The 20,078-nt window shown below is 47.9% G+C and overlaps 1 protein-coding gene across 1 annotated transcript in view; it reads right to left on the bottom strand.

Annotated features, from left to right (window-relative positions):
• Positions 1 to 9,641: 9,641 nt before the first annotated feature.
• The window catches only part of FCGBP (Fc fragment of IgG binding protein), a 41,956-nt gene continuing 31,519 nt past the window's right edge, over positions 9,642 to 20,078 (bottom strand). Inside the window, exons 16-22 of the mRNA XM_021710667.1 lie at positions 19,954 to 20,078; positions 18,067 to 18,638; positions 17,247 to 17,820; positions 15,695 to 15,894; positions 12,620 to 13,003; positions 9,875 to 10,146; positions 9,642 to 9,782 (exon numbers count right to left, since the gene is read on the bottom strand). Of these exons, the coding sequence (XP_021566342.1) occupies positions 9,773 to 9,782; positions 9,875 to 10,146; positions 12,620 to 13,003; positions 15,695 to 15,894; positions 17,247 to 17,820; positions 18,067 to 18,638; positions 19,954 to 20,078 (2,137 nt within the window). The 3' untranslated portion in view covers positions 9,642 to 9,772. The remainder of the gene's footprint in view (positions 9,783 to 9,874; positions 10,147 to 12,619; positions 13,004 to 15,694; positions 15,895 to 17,246; positions 17,821 to 18,066; positions 18,639 to 19,953) is intronic.

Raw genomic sequence — 20,078 nt, 5'->3', positions numbered from 1 at the left:
GCAAAGGCCCTGAGGCAGGAAAAATATGGAAGATTGGAGAGACAATGAGTGTGGTTAGGGCAAAATAGGAGGAAAGCTAACCAGGGCAGATTGTGTGAGGACTTGTGGGCCATAGTGAGGACTTAGGCTTTTACCCTCATTGAGATGGAACCATGGAAGTGTTCTTAGCAGAGGAGGGGTGTGATCAGGCACAGGATCACTCTACTGCATGTGGGAAAGAGACCGCTGGTGTAAGAATGGGAGTGGGAATACCAAGAAGGTAACTGCAGCAATGAACCACGGAGGAGACAAGAGTGGACAAGGACAGAGTGGGGACAGGAGGAGGCAGGAGGAGTTAACAGATTCTGCTTAAGTATTGACAATTTTGTGCTTTGTACTTTTGTAATATTATAGCCCTACATTCATTTTGCAAAGAAGCGCTACTACGAGAAGTTACGGGAAATCTCCAAGTCTGTAACCCAGATACCGAGTCTGTTCCATTCATTGCTCTGTCACTCTGGGCTTGGAACAGGCCTGTAGGTGCTCAGTAAATGTTTGTTGAATGAATGAACTCATACTGTTTTGAGTTCTCTGTTCAGGGTGTTCCATCTATGCAGAACCACCAATATGCACAGAAACTTTCCTGAATTTTGTTCAGATTTTTTTTTTTTTTGAGTTGGAGTCTCACTCTGTCGCCCACATTGGAGTGCAGTGGCCGCTCCTGGCCACCACAGCCTCGACCTGCTGGGCTCCGGCGATCCTTCCGCCTCAGCCTTCCAAGTAGCCGGAATTACAGGCATGCGCTACCACACCCGGCTGATTTTTTGATTTATTGTAGAGATGAGGTCTCACTGCCCAGGTGGGTCTCGAACCCGCGGGCTCAGGCAATCCACTCACCTCAGCCTCCCAAAGGCGTGGGATTACAGGCTGAGCCACCGAGCCCGGCTTTGTTTAGATATTAAGGTGAAAAATCTGCTTACACTTTTCAAAACTGTGGAATGAGATAGCTAGTTCTTCTCTGGATTTCTAGAAGCTGTGCAATAATTCACATGGGTCCAATTCAGGATAATGTTCCCTATCTCTTATGGATTTTACTCAGCCTTCTAATTAAATTCTTTTTCTAAAGGACAGAAATACGCAGTACAGTGCAGATTTAGGGTTGCCAGCCCTATTTCTTGGAATCCTGGCTCCATCTCCTGCTTCTGACAACCTGCCAACTTGCTCTGCAGACCTAAAACTGGCACTATCAGTAAGTAGTTAGTGGATGCCTGCCGAGCTTGTGCTGGAGACACGATGGTAACTGAAACAGTTCTCCACCCTTCCCTTCCAGAGCTAATAGTCCTGTAGGGGAGACAGACTGGTTCCTAGACAGTGTAAGCCCAGAGGGGTCCGTCTGGGTTCGGGGGAGGCACAGACAGACAGGGCAGGATTGGAGTGGGGGTAGTCCTTGAGGGTTTTTCCTCACATTCTCCATTTCCTCAGCTCCCTTTGAACCCTCCTTTTACCTTCCTGCTCTGCCCACACCCTGACTGTCCCCTGAAAACATACCTTTCCATGCAGTTCCTCCGAGCGGGGACTGCTTTCTCCTTCTTGACCCTTGCTCCTCCCTGCCATTTCCAAACATCCTCCCCGCCTCCTCCCTGAACCCCTAACTCTGAATCTTACACAGTCGCATTGTAACACCTGCTCCCCTTCTTGTTGCCAACTCCATTCACTCCCAAGTCATTTCTGCCCACTTTGCCATTTTAGCTCCGGGCTCACTGTCACCCACACTGCTTCTGTCACCATTCTTGGCCATTTCCAGATTCAAGTACACAAGTCTTCAACCACTCTGGCCTCTCAGTGCCTTGGCCTCCTCTCCTTCAGAGAGCTTGTCTTCCACTCAATTCTTCCTTTCCATGTCACACTTACACCTTGTGCTGGGGACACAGGGGTAACCATGACAGTCTCATAGGTCCCAGCCTGGTGGGGGAGAAAGATTCATTCTTATATAGTGACAGCCCTGAAACCATAGCTCCTACAGAATCTCAGTTCCATGTACCTCAATTTCTGCCCATCACCTCCTCTCTCTCCAGCTCACTCCCTCTGAAGATATTGCTCCCACATGCTTTCAGTCTCAACAGTCCAATAAACTGACCAAGTTTTCACTGTCCCTCACCCCCTCATGGTCACACTACCCTCACCAGCCAGCCAGATTCCCCACCATCATTATCCTCACGTCTTTGCCCACAGCTTCTAACTATGAATTGAATCGAGCTCTCTACTTACCCTGCATCTGCACCCTGACAGCTGAATTGGATGGAGAAAAGCATACAACCACTCTGGCTGGTCTCACTCTCGATTCGTGACTACAAACCCAAGTGCTTAGTGCTGATCAGCAGTCCTGTCATTTTCCCCAATCCATTCATTCTCCTGTTTTCTTTTTTTCCACCCTATTAATGGTATCGATAACATATTGCTATGGCTTTGTGTCTCCCCCAAAATCATATGTTGAAGTCTTTATCCCCAAGGTATATTGGAGATGGTCATTGGGAAATGATTAGGTTAGATGAGATTATAAATGGGAGTAGTGCCTTTATAATAATAATAATAACAATAATAATAATATAATAATAATAATAAGAGAGAGAGAGAGAGAGAGAGAGAGAGAGAGAGAGAGAGAGAGAGAGATGATCTCAGACACATGAGGACCAGCAAGAAGGCAGTCATCCATCTGCAAGCTATCCAGGAACCAAATCAACCAGCACCTTAATCTTGGACTTCCCAACCCTCCAGAACTGTGAGAAATAAATCTGTTGTTTAAGCTACTCAGTCTTTGGTATTTTCATATAGAAGCCCAAGCAGACTAATACATATATGTTCATTTTAAAACCTTTATTAAGGTATTATTTATATACTATAAAATGCACCATTTAAAGTGTATTGTTAAATGAATTGTGGTAAGTTTATACAGTAGTACAACCATTACCACATTCCAATTCCAGAACACTGCTATCACCCCCGTTTTATACAAATGGAATCATAAATACATAGCCATCTGTGTCTGGCTTCTTTTCACTTAGCATTCCACACTGTTGCATGTATTGGTAGTTTAATCCTTTTTTATTGCTGAGCATTTAGTCTTCTGGAATTGTATTTATCTGTTCACCTGTTGATGGACTTTTGAATTGCTTCTAGTTTTTTTGTTAGTATGAATAATACTTCTGTGAACATTCATGTACAAATATTTGTGGGGAGATATATTTTTACTCTTGGTAAAAGTCCTAGAAGTGAAATGGCTGAGTCACAAGAGTATGTTTCGCTTTTTAAGAAAAGGACACACTTTTCCCCAAAGTGGTTGGACTCATTTTTTTGAAGGATAATTTTACACTCTCTTCTCTCTCATCAAACCTCAAAACCTTCTTCTCCTTTCTTATTCTTTACTGATGACTTTGCTTTCCACTTGAATGAGAAGACAGAAGCAATCACAAGAGAATGCCAACATCTTCCTGTTTCCATATCTATCAGCTGTCCTGCATCTGTGACCATGTATGCTGTCTTCCCACCTGTGATAGTAGCTCCTATCTAAGCACCTGTCCACTTGTGCCCCGGACCCGCCTTCTTCCACCTACTAAAGACGTTGGTCTAGCACAGTGCTTTCCTCCTCTTTTGTGTGATCTGTGTTTCCTTTTTTCTGAGATCATTCCCATCCAATAACAAATATGCCCACCTTCCTCTCACTTTCACATCAGAACATGGGGGATTGATGGAATCATGAGGAAGTTTCTGGGGAGAGGATAATCTGTATTTTGACAGAGGTTCGGGTTACAGGTCAAAACAAATGCTACTCTTTGGATTTGTACATTTCACTGTATGTAAATTTTACCCTGGAAAATGTACTGTAAGCCGGGCTTGATGGCTCAGCCTGTAATCCCGTGCCTTGGGAGGCCGAGGTGAGTGGATTGCCTGAGCCCGCGGGTTCGAGACCCGCCTGGGCAACTTGGCAAGACCTCATCTCTACAATAAATCAAAAATTAGCCGGGTGTGGTAGCGTGCGCCTGTAGTTCCAGCTACTTGGAAGGCTGAGGCGGAAGGATCGCCGGAGCCCAGCAGGTCGAGGCTGCGGTGGCCGGGAGCAGCCACTGCACTCTAGTCAGGGCGACAGAATGAGACTCCAACTCAAAAAAAAAAGAAAATGTACTGTAAACAAAATCAACTCCAATTAATGCTATGCCTGCTGAAGTATTTAGAAGGAAGTGTACTAATGCCTGCAACTTATTTGGAAATGTGTATCTTAAAAGATTGCAACTTATTTTGAAATGTGTATTTTAAAAAAATTGAAGGATGCCTGAAGAAATGGATTGATGGATAGATATTAAAAATAGATTTTATAGAACAACTGGTGATGACCAGCTCAGTGGTTGGACCGAGAAAAAGCTCCAAAGCACTTCCCAAAGCTAGACTTGCACCAAAAAAAGGTCATGGTCACTGGTGGTCTGCTGCCGCTGTGATCCTCTACACCTTTCTGAATCCCAGTGAAACCATTACATCTGAGAAGTATGCTCTGCAAATCAACAAGATGCACTGAAAACTGCAATGCCTGCAGTCAGAATTGGTCAACAGAGGGGGTCCAATTCTTCTCCATGACAACACCCGACTGCACGTCGTACAACCAACGCTTCAAAAGTTGAACAAATTGGGCTATGAAGCTTTGCCTCATCCGCCATATTCACCTAACCTCTTGCCAATCTACTACCACTTCTTCAAGCATCTCGACAACTTTTTTCAGTGAAAACACTTCCACAACCAGCAGGATGCAGAAAATGCTTTCCAAGAGCTCGTTGAATCCCAAAGCATGGATTTTTACCCTACAGGAATAAACAAACTAATTTCTCATTGGCAAAAATGTGTTGATCGTAATGGTTCCTATTTTGATGAATAAAGATGTGTTTGAGCCTAGTTATAATGATTTAAAATTCAAAATCCAAAACCGCAATTACTTTGCACCAACCTAATACATGATAAAACCAGTATAGCAAAATATTAATTTTACACTCTACATGGTAGGAAGATGAGTTGTCTTTTGTACTGCCGTAACTGAATTCCTGAGACTGGGTGATTTATAAAGAAGAGAAATTGATTTCCCACGGTTTTGGAAACTGGGAAGTCCACCAAGATCAGGGTACAAGCATCTGGATGTTGGGCGAGGCCGTTCTTGCTGTATCCTCATATAGCAGAAGGCGGAAGGGCAACCAGGGACGAATGCATGGCGGAAGATCAGAGAAGAGCGAATTCACTCCCTCAAACCCTTTTAAGAGTGACATTAATCCACTCATGAGTGGGAAACCTGAGCCCTCAAGACCTAAACACCTCCCATTAGGCTCCACCTGTCAACTGTTGCATTGGGGGTTATGTTTCCAACACATGAATTTTGGGAGACACATTCAGACAATAGCATGGATGCTCACTGTACATTTCTTCAAACTTTTCTGTGTATTTGAAAAAGATGGAGGGAAGGCTACATGGGTGGAGCACAGGGAAAGTTTATGGCATTGAAACTATTCCGTGTGACCCTATAATAGCGCATACATGTCATGCCAGAATGTACGGGCCCAAGAGAAAACTCTGATGTTAATGACGAACTTTGAGCGATAAGGACTCATCAGTGTAGGTTCATTGATTGTAACAAACACGCCACTCTGGATCCGGATGTTGACAGTGGGGGAGGCTGTGCATGTGTGTATGATGTGGTACAAGAGACATGTGGCAGGTAATGTATAGCAGGTGTTCAAACACATTTATTGAGTGAATGAAGGAGCATTCATAGCAGGACCAGAAGCATTAGTGTTGGGTACACCCTTCAGTGAAAACAAATTAGGACCAAGTGTGCTGAACTCTTCAGAGGCCATTATAACTGGGATCTTGATGACTTGATGAATTTTCTTTCTTTTTTAATTTTTAGAGATGGGGGTCTCGATATTTTGCCCAGGCGGGTTCTACTCAATTTTGTTGTGAACTTAATACTGCTTTTTAAAAAGTTTATTAAAAATTTACTGGGCATGGTGGCTCACACCTGTATTCCCAGCACTTTGGGAGGCCAAGTCTGGAGGATTGCTTGAGCCCAGGAGTTTGAGACTGGCGTGGGCAACATAGCAAGACCCTGTCTCTACAAAAAATAGAAAAATTAGCTGGTTGTGGTGGTGCATACTTGTAGTCCCAGTTACTTGGGAGGCTGAGGTGGAAGGATTGCCTGAGCCTAGGAGGTGGAGCCATTATCTTGTCACTGACTTCCATCCTGGATGACAGAGAGACCCTGACTCAATAATAATAATATAATAATTATAATAACAACAACAACAACAATAAAATCTGACAACTCCCCCATATCTCTCTCTAGCTTGGACTTCTTCCTTGAACTCCAGACTCACATGTCCAACTACCTAATTGACATTTCTACTCTGATGTAGACTTGAATTAACAATTACATGTGGCCGGGCTCGGTGGCTCAGCCTGTAATCCCGCGCTTTGGGAGGCTGAGGTGAGTGAATTGCCTGAGTCCGCGGGTTCGAAACCCGCCTGGGCAATTTGGCGAGACCTCATCTCTACAATAAATAAAAAAAAATTTGCTGGGTGTGGTAGCATGTGCCTGTAGTTACAGCTACTTGGAAGGCTGAGGCGGAAGGATCGCCGGAGCCCAGCAGGTCAAGGCTGCGGTGGCCAGGAGCGGCCACTGCACTCCAGTCTGGGCGACTGAGTGAAACTCCAACTCAAAAACAAAAAAAACAAAAAGACAAATACATTTAAAAAACTACTAAAAATTTGGCAGATTAGGATTATACCAACAGAAATGTATTCTCTCAAAATTGTGGAAGTGCCAGACATGATGGCAGGGGCCTGTACTCCCAGCTACTTGGGAGGCCAAGGTGGGAGGTTTGCTTGAACTTAGGAGTTTGAGTTCAGTCTGGGTAACATTGTGAGACCCAGTCCTCATCAAAACTTTTTTTTAATTAAAAAAAATTGTAAGCCGGGCTCGGTGGCTCAGCCTGTAATCCCGTGCCTTTGGGAGGCTGAGGTGAGTGGATTGCCTGAGCCTGTGGGTTCGTGACCACCTGGGCGGCGAGACCCATCTCTACAATAAATCAAAAAATCAGCCGGGCGTGGTAGCGCATGCCTGTAATTCCGGCTACTCGGAAGGCTGAGGCGGAAGGATCGCCGGAGCCCAGCAGGTCGAGGTTGCGGTGGCCGGGAGCGGCCACTGCACTCCGGTCTGGGCGACGGAGCGAGACTCCAACTCAAAAAAAAAAAAAAAAATTGTAGAAGCAGAAAGTCCAAAATCACTAGCCCTTCTGGTGTCTGCAAGGCTTCACTCTCCCCAAGGGCTCTAGGAGAGTCTTCTTTTTTTGACTCTTCCAGCTACTGGAGGCTGCTGGCATTTCTTGGTTTGTGGTTACATCTCTCCAATCTCTGCCTCCATTTCCACATCACCTTCTCTGTATATGTCACATCTTTCTGTGCCTTCCTCTTATAAAGACACATAATTATATTTACAGCTCACTCTGCCACTCCAGGATAATCTCTTTATCTCAGGATCCTTAATTTAATCATGCCTACAAAGTCTACTTATCCAAATAAGATAATATTGCAAGTTCCAGGGATTAGGACCGGATACCTTTGGGGGGGGGGTTTCAGCCTACCACAGACACCTCAAACTTAACATATAGTAGTTGTTCAAACACATTTATTGAATGAATGAAGGCGTGTCCACAGCAGAGTCAGAAGGGCTAGTGTTTTTTTTTTCTTTTTCTTTTTTTTTTTAGTTGGAGTCTCACTCTGTCACCCAGACTGGAGGGAAGTGGCACGCTCCCGGCCACCACAGCCTCGACCTGCTGGGCTCAGGCGATCCTTCCACCTCAGCCTTCCAAGTAGCTGGAACTACAGGCATGCGCCACCATGCCCAGCTAATTATTTTATTTATTATAGAGATGAGGTCTCACCAAGTTGCCAAGGCTGGTCTCGAACCTGTAGGCTCAGGCAATCCTCTCACCTTGGCCTCCCAAAGTGCTGGGATTATAGGCGTGAGCCACCACGCCCAGCGAGGGCTAGTGTTGAGAACACCTTTCCGTGAAAAACCATATTGGGACCAAGTGTGCAGAACTCTTCAGAGGCTATTATGACTGGAACCTTGATAACTTGATGAATTTTCTGCCTTCCTTCCTTCCTTCTTTCTTTCTTTCTCTCTTTCTCGTTTTTTTTTTTTTTTTAATTTTTAGGGATGGGGGGGTCACGATATTTTGCCCAGGCTGGTCTCCAGTTCCTGGCCTTAAGCTGTCCTCCCACTTTGGCCTCCCAAAGTACTGGGATTACAGGTATGAGCCTGTGGACCTGGTCAAATTTTCTTTTTAACTTGTATATCAAAATTTTAAACCCTCCACAAAAGTAGAGAATATAAGAAACCCTCATCTATTCATCCTCAAGCCTCAGCATATAAAACAGCCTTGCTTTCACCAGGTGATGACAGTGGGATTGATAAGAAAGACCTGGGCAACTTGGCGAGACCTCATCTCTATAATAAATCAAAAATCAGCCGGGCGTGGTAGTGTGCGCCTGTAATTCCAGCTACTTGGAAGGCTGAGGTGGAAGGATCGCCGGAGCCCAGCAGGTCGAGGCTGCGGTGGTCGGGAGTGGCCACTGCACTCCAGTCTGGGCGACAGAGACTCCAACTCAGAAAGGAAAAAAAAAAAAAAGAAAGACAGATTTCAGGTATACTTTGTGTTTTTTTTTTTCAGGTATACTTTGAAACAACGCCACTTGATGAACTGAAGGGAGGGCAAAATGGAGAGAGGAACCAAGAATAATTCCCCGTTTTCTGGCTGCTAAACTTACTGGGTGCTGGTTGTGTTACTTAGGGAGATGGGGAGGATCATTATGGGAAGGGTTTGGAAGGGACAGGTTTGGAAGGGAACCAAGACTTCCATTTTTGACTGAATTAGCTCATTAAGTCCTCACTTAAACTCTTTAAGTACTATCATTAATTCCACTTTAGCTGGGCACTGTGACTCAGCCTACAATCCTAGCACCTTGGGAGGCAGAGGTGAGAGAACTGCCTGAGCTCAGGGTTTCAAGACCAGCCTGTCCAACATGGTGAGACCTCATCTCTACAATAAAACAAAAAATGAGCCAGGCATGGTGGTGCATGCCTGTGGTTCCAGCTACTTGGAAGACAGAGGCGGAAGGATCACATGAGCAGGTCGAGGCTGCAGTGGCTGTGAGCATGCTACTGTACTCCAGCCTGGGCGACAGAGACTCTTGACTCAAAAAAAAAAAGAAAGAAAGAAAGAAAGAAAGATGAGAAAACTGAACCAGAGAGAAATTAAGTAACTTGCTAGGGTTATACACGATAAAGCCAGAATCGATTGATCTATTTTTCCACACCTTTCCTCCATCCAATCTTTTATCTTCTCATTTATTCATTCTCCTAATCATCCATTTCCTCGTGTTGCTATTTCTCTACCCAGCCTTTTCTCTTTCCACCCATCTGTCTCTTCATTCGCCCTTGGAATCATCCATCCAACCTCTCAGATCCAATAAATATCCATCGTGTGCCAGATTCCCTTGGCATCTGATGCCTGCTGTGCAGGGAGGAAAGTCGGGGGATGAGAAGGTATGAGACAGACACATCGGCATGCAGCTTAGCATGGGATATTTATTCAATATGCTTAGGTTTGGCCTCAGGAGCTCAGCAAAGGGGTACAGCAACCATTGCAACCTCCAGGGTGATCAGGTCCTGAAGTCTTCGTTTCTGGTGGATGACTGATCAGCCGTGACTGCAAAAGACAGACACCTAGCACCTCCTCTTGCAAACTAAGTGCCCACCCTGACTGCCCCAAGAAGCCTGTTTGCATACTACATCTCTCACCATGGGGAGAAGTCTTGCGCTCTCCATTTCTCCATCACCGTCTGCCCCTGGGAGTTATGCCCGTCATTGGTCTGGTCCCCGTCAAAGTTTCCACAGGCTCCGCACAGCATCCCAGCATGGTCATCACTGACCATCACAGCCAGCTGCCCATCGGTTCCAAGCCACACCAGGACCCCTGCCTTCTGGCGGACTAGCATGGAGCCATCAGGTGTTCGACTCACAGACACTGATGTTAACACCTCAGCTGGGAGGTCCACTCGGAGACCATTCACCTGGTGTGGGGGGGAGGGTAGGCAATGAACCCAGAGGTGAGGCCAGAGAGCCGTAGAATAGCTGGGTTGTTACTGGGATGGAGACCCCAAGCAAGATAACAAGTTCAAAGAGCTGAATCAAAAAGGTGCTGAAAGAGATGAAGACCTCGATGGATGCACTATATGGAAAGATGGACACCTGAGAAGGTAGCTGGAAATTTGGATGGATGGATAGAAAGATGGACAGTAGGTGGATAGAGACATGGACTGACGTATTCACACAACATCCCAAAGTCAGTGGGGATGGGTTGGGGTGGGAGAAAGAACTCTGTCCTAGACAGATAAACAATTAAACCCCAGGGTCATTCTGTTTTGTTCCAGTTTTCAAACTGATGGAAATTTTGAGCATGTTCTGTAAATTACTGGTTCCCTAACAAGTGCAACTTTATGCCCTATTTTTTGCAGTGCTGATGTCTGGAGATAAGTGATAACTTTAGCAAATATAATAATCATATAAGAAAATAACTTTTTCATTATCACAGGCTGCAGACCAAGCAACCTTGTGAGTTTTTTCCCTTAAATAACTATGTCTATTTTAGTTGATAAATTCCTCCTTCTAAAGTTAGACTCCCTAGCAAAATTTCTTTGCAAGAGTTTGTTTTTTTTCTAAATGCTTTTGTATCTGAGTTTTCCTCTGCCAGTTGATTGAAAGATAGGTAGGTAGATAGGAAAAATGGTAGATAGATCTGAAAAGATGGATGAATGGATGGATAAGTAGATGGAAGGAAGGAAGGCAGGAAGTCAGGCAGGAAGGAAATAAGTAGGAACAAAAGAGAGGTGGGAGAACAGATGCTGGAAGGAAGGGGGGTAAAAGAAAGAGGGAAGGATAGAGGGAGACTCAATGAATGGCCAGTCTCAGCAGGCTGCAAGCTTCACAAGTATAAGAACTGGATCTGGGCTGGGCTCGGTGGCTCAGCCTGTAATCCTGCGCTTTGGAAGACCAAAGTGAGTGAATTACCTGAGCCCGCGGGTTCGAGACCCGCCTGGGCAACTTGGCAAGACCTTGTCTCTACAATAAAAAAAAAAATTAGCCGGGCGTGGTAGCCCACTCCTGTAGTTCTGGCTACTTGGAAGGCTGACGCGGAAGGATCTCAGGAAGGATCGCCAGAGTCCAGCAGGTTGAAGCTGCGGTGGCTGGGAGCGGCCACTGCACTCCAGTCTGGGCGACAGAGTGAGATTCCAACTCAAACAAAACAAGAATTGGATCTGAGTCATTTTTGTTATCTAGCACATGACCTGGCACAGAGGGAGCAAGGCTGAGTTCACTCACAAAACCAAACTTCCTGGGTACCCTCTAGGTGCCACGCTCTGATCTGGATACTGGGAACAAAGTGGTGACCAAGATGGACAGAATCCCTGCCCACCTGAGGCTAACAGTCCAGGGTCGTAAAAAGGTGCTAAACACCTCCTGGTAGTTTCCTTCTGGGAGTCTGAAATTTTGATATGTACTAGGCAGAGGATGTCTACATGACCAGTCCCCAATAAAAACTCCAGGCACTGGAGGTGTTAATGAACTTCCCTGGTAGAAAATATTTCAAATGTTTGTCACAACTTGTTGCTGGAGGAATTAAGTTCATTCTGTGTGACTCCACTGAGAAAAGACTCTTGAAAGCTTCTACCTGATTTCCTCCAGACTTTGTATGATGCCACGTTTCCCTTTGTCGATTTTGCTTTGTATCCTTTCACTATATAACTCTTAGTTACTATGTGCTGAGTCCTGTGAGTCCTCCTAGTGAATCAGTGAACCTGGGAATAGTTACGGGGAATCCTGGTACGTCATGTGACCCCAGCCTGACGAGTCATAGCTTTCTATCCTTAAAGCCACAGTGATTGACTCCATGAATGGGCATGTGACCCAAACTGCTACAGTGAGATATAATCCTGGGTCCATTGTTGAAACACTTTTTGCTAAGGTAGCTAGCTAAGCTGATGGGATGTAGACCTGGGACTTCTGGAGGGATGCCTTTATCCCTGTGAGAGCAAAGCCTGTTTGTGAATGAAACTCATTTTTGAACAGCAAGTCTCCAAGACAGAGAGATACACATTTCTGATACTATTTCCAGGGCACCTAGATCCAGTCACCCCTGAGGCTCTGTACCTGGATTTTCGAATCGTGTGGTACAATAAATTCAATTTTGCTTAAGGCAATGTGAATTGGTTTTCTGTCACTTGCAACCAATGGAATATTGATTAATACGCATGCCAAAACTATTACGTTACTTGAGCAAGTTTTTGCACCTCAAGCATTTAACCAGAACAGAGAGGCTAAGTTTGAAATATTGAGACAAATATAAACCCAGAGAGCAAGCTGAAGGAATCTGGATAAAGAAAACAGATTAGCAAGACATAGAGGATGAAAAGAATATAATGACACTGCAACAGGAAGAACAAAAGTCCAGGGGAGACATTCCCCAACCCCCACACCCAAGCTTACCCACACGCCCTTGCTTGGGGTTACTGTCACCATCCCGTCCTGGAAGAAGATGTGGACCTGGCCCACAGCCTCAACTTTGCCAGGGCAGGGCTGGACGTTTGCAATCACACGGTACCAGGGTATGGTCTTCCGTACTCCTGGGCAGCGGGAAGAGAGTTCATAGATGCCAGGCGAGCTGACGGCACTGCGGGCCCCATCAAAGGTGGTAAGGTTGGCACCCACAGAGAGGGAGCAGAGACCACGGGAGGCCCAGCAATCCCGGGTTTCAGCTCGGACTTCACATACATGGCCTGGTGGGCAGCCAGCTGCCTGGCATGTCAGGCCGGTGCTTGAGGAACAGGAACAGTGCTCATTGCAGTCTGAGGTCAGCAGGGAGGAGTTCACCTGTGCACAGAAACGAATTAGGTTCTGGTGGTATGGTGGATTGCAAAAATAGCCACAGCCCTTTAACCCTCTGTATTCATACAGGTCATTTTGCAGCAGACTTCCATTTGCAGCAGACTTCCTTCTTTTCCTGTCCAGCCACCACGAGAACAAGTCTGGACATGCTCACCGGAAGGTGAGGGACCACATGGAACAGAGACAACTATCTTAACTCAGGCCATTCTAGACCAGGCAGCCTTCAGCAGTCCACCAGGTGACTTCAGACACATGTGTAAGCCCAGGGACAGCAGAAGAACCACTCAGCTGAACCCAGCCCAAACTGCAGTTTCAGAATTGCAAACTAAAGGAAGAGGTGTTGTTTTAAGCCACCACATTTTGGAGTGATTTGGAACCCAGTACAAGCTAACTGCCACAAGTAAAGGTGGGCATTGGAGATATCCTAGAGTCCTATTACTGACAGCTCAGAACACAGGGCCCTGGAAGCCCAATTCCAGGAACCGACTTTCTCTTAATTTTCTCCTACTTGGTGAGCTTCTCCTTCACCTAATTGTCTGGCTCCTCCTAATCGCCCAAATCCTTAACCACCTTCCCAGGGCTCAGTCCTCAGATCATTTTCTTCTCTATCTACATTCACTACCTTTCATCAAATCTATTGAAAACTAAAAGTGGTGCCTGATCCTCAACTGGACCTTTGTCCAAAGAGGGGTAATTGTTATACAGTACGTTACTGGGACAACTAGTGAAATTTAAGTAAAATCTATAGATTAGATAGTAGTATTGAATTAATGTTAATTTATTGATTTTGATGACTGTACCCTGTGTATATAAATTTTATTATTCTTAGGGAATTCATGCTAAAGTGTTTAGAGGTAAAGGGCTACTATGTCTGCAACATACTCTTAAATGATTCAGAGAAAATAACAAGTGCAAACTGTATATTTATATAAAGAGAGAGTAAGATCAACCAAATGTGGCATAAGGTCAATAGGTGAAGAGCCTGAGTAAAGAGCAGGAGTTCTTTGTACTATTCTTGCAATTTTTCTTAAGTTAGAATTCTTCAAAAATAAAATTTTAAAAACTTTAAAAGAAATGAATAAATGTAATTAACAGAAGAAATACCATCTCTACACTGATGACTCCCACATTTATGTATGTAGGCCAGATTTCTTCCCTGAATGCCAGACTCAAAGTTCCGAGAAGACTTCTGGCATAGGCAGAGGGGTTGGGACCAGGATGAGGAGGTATGAGGAGCTGTGGAAGCCAAGAGGAGGCGCCCAACCCAGTCTAGGGAATCATGGATGGCTTCCAGTAGGCGGTGAGACCTGAAGGAAGAAGTTTGGCTCCATTTGCAAATGGTGCAAGTTAGTGCCACTTGCTAATGGGTAGCTTTGGGTTGACTTCTCTATGTGGCAATTTCTTCAACTGCAAAATGGGGAAAGCAGTGATTGTACCTATCTCATAGGATTGTTGTGATGATTACATGAATTAGCACCCATAACAAACTGAGTATCCAGTAAAAGCTCAAAAAATATTGTTAACAGAGAATAAATCAATTATTAAATTCAATGTATGCTCTTAAATGACTATTAGCTGGGCTTCTTATTGAGCTGTTGTAAACTGCTATTCTTTTTACTTAGTGTGATGTACATACACATAAGGCAAGGACCAGTGCTCAGTGGATATCTTGCCCCCAAAATCAAACCTGATCTTCAGACACCTATGGCACACCAATGACGATTAGCCCTTACAAGGCTAATGAGGATTAACACAGACGAAGAAAAGGAGATTCAGGGAGAGGACTGTAGCAGGACAAATGATGGCCCCTACAGATATCAGGACCTAATCCTTGGAAACAGTGAATGTTACCTTATATGGAAAAGAGGTATTTGTAGATATGATTACATTAAGGTTCTTGAGAGGGGCTATTTATCCTGGATTATCTAGGTGGGCTCTAAATGCAGTCACATATATCCTTGCAAGAGGGAAGCAGAGAGAGATTTCATGATCCACACAGAAGGGCTAGGTGTGGTGGCTCATGCCTGTGATCCCAGCACTTCTGGGGGTTGAGGCAGGAGGATTGCTTGAGCCCAGGAGTTCGAGGCCAGCCTGGGCAACACAGCGAGTCCTAGTCTCTAAAAAAAAAAAAAAAAAAAAGTTAGCCGGGCATGCACCTTTAATCCCAGGTACTGGAGAGGCTGAGGCGGGAGGGTTGCCTGAGTCCAGAAGGTTGAGGCTGCGGTGAGCCATGATTATGCCCTGCATTCCAGCCTGTGGTGTCAGAGTGAGATCCTAACTCAAGTAAACAAACAAAGAAGAGGCAGACGTTGGAGTTGTCATGGAATGCCTGCAGCAAGCAGCAGCTGAAAGAGGCAAGGAACAGCTTCTTCCTTAGATTTCTCTGGAGGAAGTGCCATCCTGCCAACACCTTGATTTCAGCCCAGTGATCCTGATTTTTGACTTCTGGTCTCCAGAACCATGGTAGACTAAATATCTCTTGATTTAAGCTACCGAGTCTGTGGTAATTTGTTACAGCCACCACAGGAAACTCCTATGGAGAGGCTGACCGCATCAGGTCACACGGCTGGGAAATGGTGGCAGCTTCTCTGTCCCCATCCTTGAGGAGGTCAGCACTGAAGCTCTGAGTGTCCCTCAAGTTCCTGCGCCCTCTCTGCCATCTCAAACCCTACTCACCGGCAAGTATCGGCCACCATGGGTGCAGCCACAGTCTTGGACGGGAATACAGACACCCTGGGAGAACAGGAAGAGGTTGTCGCACTCACAGCCCTCAAAGCAGCGGGTGGTGCAGCCCGTGAGGCCAGAGAGAGCTGCGCAGGAGCCCTGGCAAGTACGTGTGCAGATGGAGTAGTGGCTGTGGGCGGGGCACTGGAGCGCTGCAGAGAGAGGAGGCAGGGCAGGGTCACATCCTCCCCAAGGGCACCGAATACCTAATGGAGCCCACTGCACAGCCAGCCCTGGGTTGGGCAGTGCTGAGGACGCAAGGGATGAAGACAGACTCAGAGCTCACATCCTGTGGGACAGACAGTAGCAGCTCAAAGGGGTCAGGATGGGGAGGGCCAGGTAGAGGGGGTCACGGTTGGTTGTGGAGGCCGAGGCAGAGGGGTCGGGCTGGAATGGGGCAGGCATAGGTGGAGGGGTCAGGTTGGGAGTGGAGCACAGGCAGAGGGGTCAGGGCTGGAACAGGGGCCATCAGGACCCAGGGGAAACATCCAGGGTTAGGACCTGGGCTCTGGCTAAGCAACTGGGGGACGGTCCTGAGATGGGCACTGGGGTGGAGGAAGGAGGATCGGGTTGGGGTGAAATGGTGAGCTCAGCTGGGAACACGGCATGCATGTGGGGCTCTAAGGATACTCATGGGAAGGTGTCCAGGAGGCCACTGGACCCTGGGGTTGCAATCAGGAGAGAAAGAGTTCAGGGCTGGAGACAGACAGGATCCGCTGTCAACACTGAGAACAAATTTAAGGCTGTGGGTATGGATGACGGCCCCGGGTGTGGGTCCTGCACTGAGGACACCCGGCTCTGCCCTGGGGCATGAGGGCCCATTGCCTTGTCCTGGAGAGTCTGAGGGGAAATGTTCCTGTCCTGGAGATTTGAAGAAGAGGTACAGTCTGGTTTGTGGGAGGGGAGGTGGTTGGTCTAATGCAGGGGTCCTCAAACTTTTAAAACAGGGGGCCAGTTCACTGTCCCTCAGACCACTGGAGGGGAGGACTATAGTTTAAAAAAAAAACTGCGAACAAATTCCTATGCACACTGCACATATCTTATTTTGAAGTGAAAAAACAAAATGGGAATAAATGTCCTTGGCGGGCCGCGTGTGGCCCGCGGGCCGTAGTTTGAGGACCCCTGGATGGGTTGCGGCCTTGTCTTGGGATCTGAGGGGATATGGTCTTGTCTTGGGGGTGGATCTGGGTGGGCCACAGATTCAGGCTTTTCCATGTGAACTTCTCAAGCCACGGAACTCTCCCTTTCAGGTCACTGCAGAAAGAGGCCAGGAGAGAGCCCTAAGGAAGAAGTAAATTTGAAGTTTGGGGAGAGTGGGCCCCTGAAAGGGGTCTGGGAAGAAGCAGTCAGAGGGATAGGAGAGAAACTGGCCAAATATGCTGTGGGAGAAAGGGGTGAAGGTGGGAGTGGGTGGAGAGGGAGCACTTTCATAGGTATCCTGAGACACAGATAGGTAGTCCCCATGCCTAGCCTGGAGCCCTCTGAGGGACCCACAAACACTCACGGCAGAAGCTGTCTGTCCTCCAGGGCTTCACGGCCATGCCGGCTGCCTGACAGGCTGCTGTGTAGGCTGCCAGGCTGCGGCAGAGGAAGGCTGTGTCGCCCTTTTGGGCACACAGGTCATACACGCACTGGCGGAAGTATTCAGAGGGACTCAGCGCTGCATGGCAGGTCGCGAAGGGGCCCTGGGGGTCCCGGAGCTGCCCGCAGGCCTGGTTGCTCTCATATGGTGCCGTCTCCTCTGCTGAGCACACAGGACAGCCGTGGGGCCCGCAGCCCTCACCACAGCCCTGGGAGGAGCCAGGTGCCCGCCACCTAGCTGCAAAGGCCTCCACACTGGGGGCCACCACGCCATTGGGCAGGACAAAGTCATCGCTCCAGTTGCCATTGAAGTTCCCACAGAGGCCACAGAGCCGTCCACGGAAGGGGCTAGGGATGGACATGAGGATGTGTGCATCGCCATCAAAGAGAAGCCGCAGCCCCTTTGTTGTCTGCAGAACCATGTTCCGGCCCTCAGCAGTCACTTGCACGCGGTCCACAGACACAGGCAAGGCCACAGCCTCACCATCCACAGTGACCTGGGTGGAAGGGTCAGGTAGGTCAGGAATTCACAGAACCACAGCTAAGGCTGTCCGTCTTCTCAGACCCCCAGGGCAGAGCTGTGTTTCCCTCAAAACTCCTGGGTGGGACCATCCCCCTCGGACCCTCCAGGGTAGGATTGTGTCCCTCTCAGACCCTACAGGGTGGGATCATGTTTTCCTCAGAATCCCCTGGGTGGGGTTGTGTTGCCCTCAGAACCCCAGGGGAGGACCATGTCCACTCACCTGCGGCCCCCGAGCCAGGCTCACTACCTGGTCAGCCACAGTAACCAGCAGGCGTTGGGAGTCTCCAGCCTTGTCCTTCTCAAGCACAATGGCAAAGTCCTCATCCCCAGGCTTTGGGTGGCAGACTTTGGTCAAGACATAGGAGCAGGAGCCATGCAGGTCATAGACACGTCCGTCAAGGGTGATGTAATGGATGCCCCCACTGGCCAGACAGCGGCCACAGCCCGTGGGGTGACAGGCCTGGATACCATTCTCTAACCGGCACTCTTCATAGGGTCCACAGGCTGTGCCCTCCTGGCAGCTGACATGGCCACTCGGTCCACACTCACAGCGCCGCTCGCACTCAGGGCCTGGGTAGAAGGTCTCACCCAGTGGGTAGTAGCGGCCATCGTGGAGGCAGCCACACTGGCCCACGGGTACACAGGTGTCACTGCTGAGCACAAAGCCGGCGTCGCAGACGCAGCCCTCACGGCAGGCGGGCTCACAGCCCTCAGGTGCTGAGAGGCTTGGGCAGCTCACAGGGCAGGAGTCACCACAGAGCTCATAGTGGCTGTGGACAGGACACTGGAAGGCTGTGAGGAAAAGGTGGGCATGAGCTGGGTAGGCCTAGGGGTAGGGGATGGGGGAAGCCCTGAGTGCCAGAACCACCTGGGTCAATCTGAGTGTCTCTGGGTATGGGCATCTGATCCAGGACATCTGACTGGGGGATTCAGTGTGGAATTTGGGGTAGGAGGTTTGACCAAGTCTCTCCGACCAGGTGTGTTAACCTGACAGAGTATTTATAAAGATCAAGTGACTCTGCCTGGGTGCATTTAATCACATATATCTGACTGGGATATGCAGGGTTAGAACCGACTGTGGGTATCTTTGGGTATGACTGTGACTAGGGTTTTGGACCAGATGTATTTCAGGGTATGAATCTGCCTGAGTGTACCTGGCTGTGGGTATCTGACCCAGAGCATCTGCTGAACTTCCTGACAGAATTTCCGTCTTAGGATGTAACTGGGCAAAGCTGACAGAATAAATCTGACCAAGGGGATCTGCTTGAAGGGAACTGCCCAGGACTATCTAACTATGAATCTGTATGGATCTTCCTGGGCTATGTCAGAGTCCTGGTTCTATCTAGGTGTCTCAGTGCACATCTTAACCAGATCCCACTGAAGGTATGTGACCAATTCTTTATTTTTTTTTCGAGTTGGAGTCTCACTCTGTCGCCCAGACTGGAGTGCAGTGGCCACTCCTGGCCACTGCAGCCTCGACCTGCTGGGCTCCAGCGATCCTTCCGCTCAGCCTTCCAAGTAGCTGGAACTACAGGTGTGCGCTACCACGCCCAGATAATTTTTTAATTTATTGTAGAGATGAGGTCTCTCCAAGTTGCCCAAGCGGGTCTCGAACCCACGGGCTCAGGCAATCCACTCACAGCCTCCCAAAGCGAGGGATTATAGGCTGAGCCACTGAGCCTGGGGTATGTGACCAATTCTATGCGAGTAGGTGTATTTCAGAGCGTGAAACAGTCAAGGGGGATCTAGCCAGGCATAACTCACTAGGTCTCTCTGCCCAGGGGCACCTTGCTGTGTGAATTTGACAGGGCCAGCCACTGCAATCTACATGACTAGGATATCTGAGCACACGGTTCGTGAATCCCTGAGAGTGTATGGAACCCAGGGTTTCTGGCCAGGTGTCTCTGAGTCTCTTCCACCTGGTGTCACTGACCTGGTGTATTTCAGTGTGTGCATGCCAAGGTTTCTCTGAGAGAAGATACCTGGGTCTGGGGAAGAAGGGTGGTCCCTGAGTCGCATGTAGGAGGAGAAAGCTCTTGTCTTAAGAGTGCTGAGAAGGGCAGGGGAGAGAACCCACTATGTAGACCATGCATAGAGCAGTACTCACGACAGAAGTCCGGCCGCCGCCACTCTCCGAGCTGGGCTCCAGCGGCCTGACAGGCTACCACGTAGGCGGCCACGGCTGGGCAGAGGCCTCCAGGATGGCCCTGAGCTTGGCAGGCGTCCAGTAAG

The sequence above is a fragment of the Carlito syrichta genome, unplaced genomic scaffold (assembly GCF_000164805.1).
Source record: "Carlito syrichta isolate Samal-C Ts95f unplaced genomic scaffold, Tarsius_syrichta-2.0.1 Scaffold79789, whole genome shotgun sequence".
In the NCBI taxonomy this organism is placed as follows: domain Eukaryota; kingdom Metazoa; phylum Chordata; class Mammalia; order Primates; family Tarsiidae; genus Carlito; species Carlito syrichta.
The sequence above is the reverse complement of the archived record's forward strand: the minus strand, read 5'-3'. Positions and strand labels throughout refer to the sequence as shown.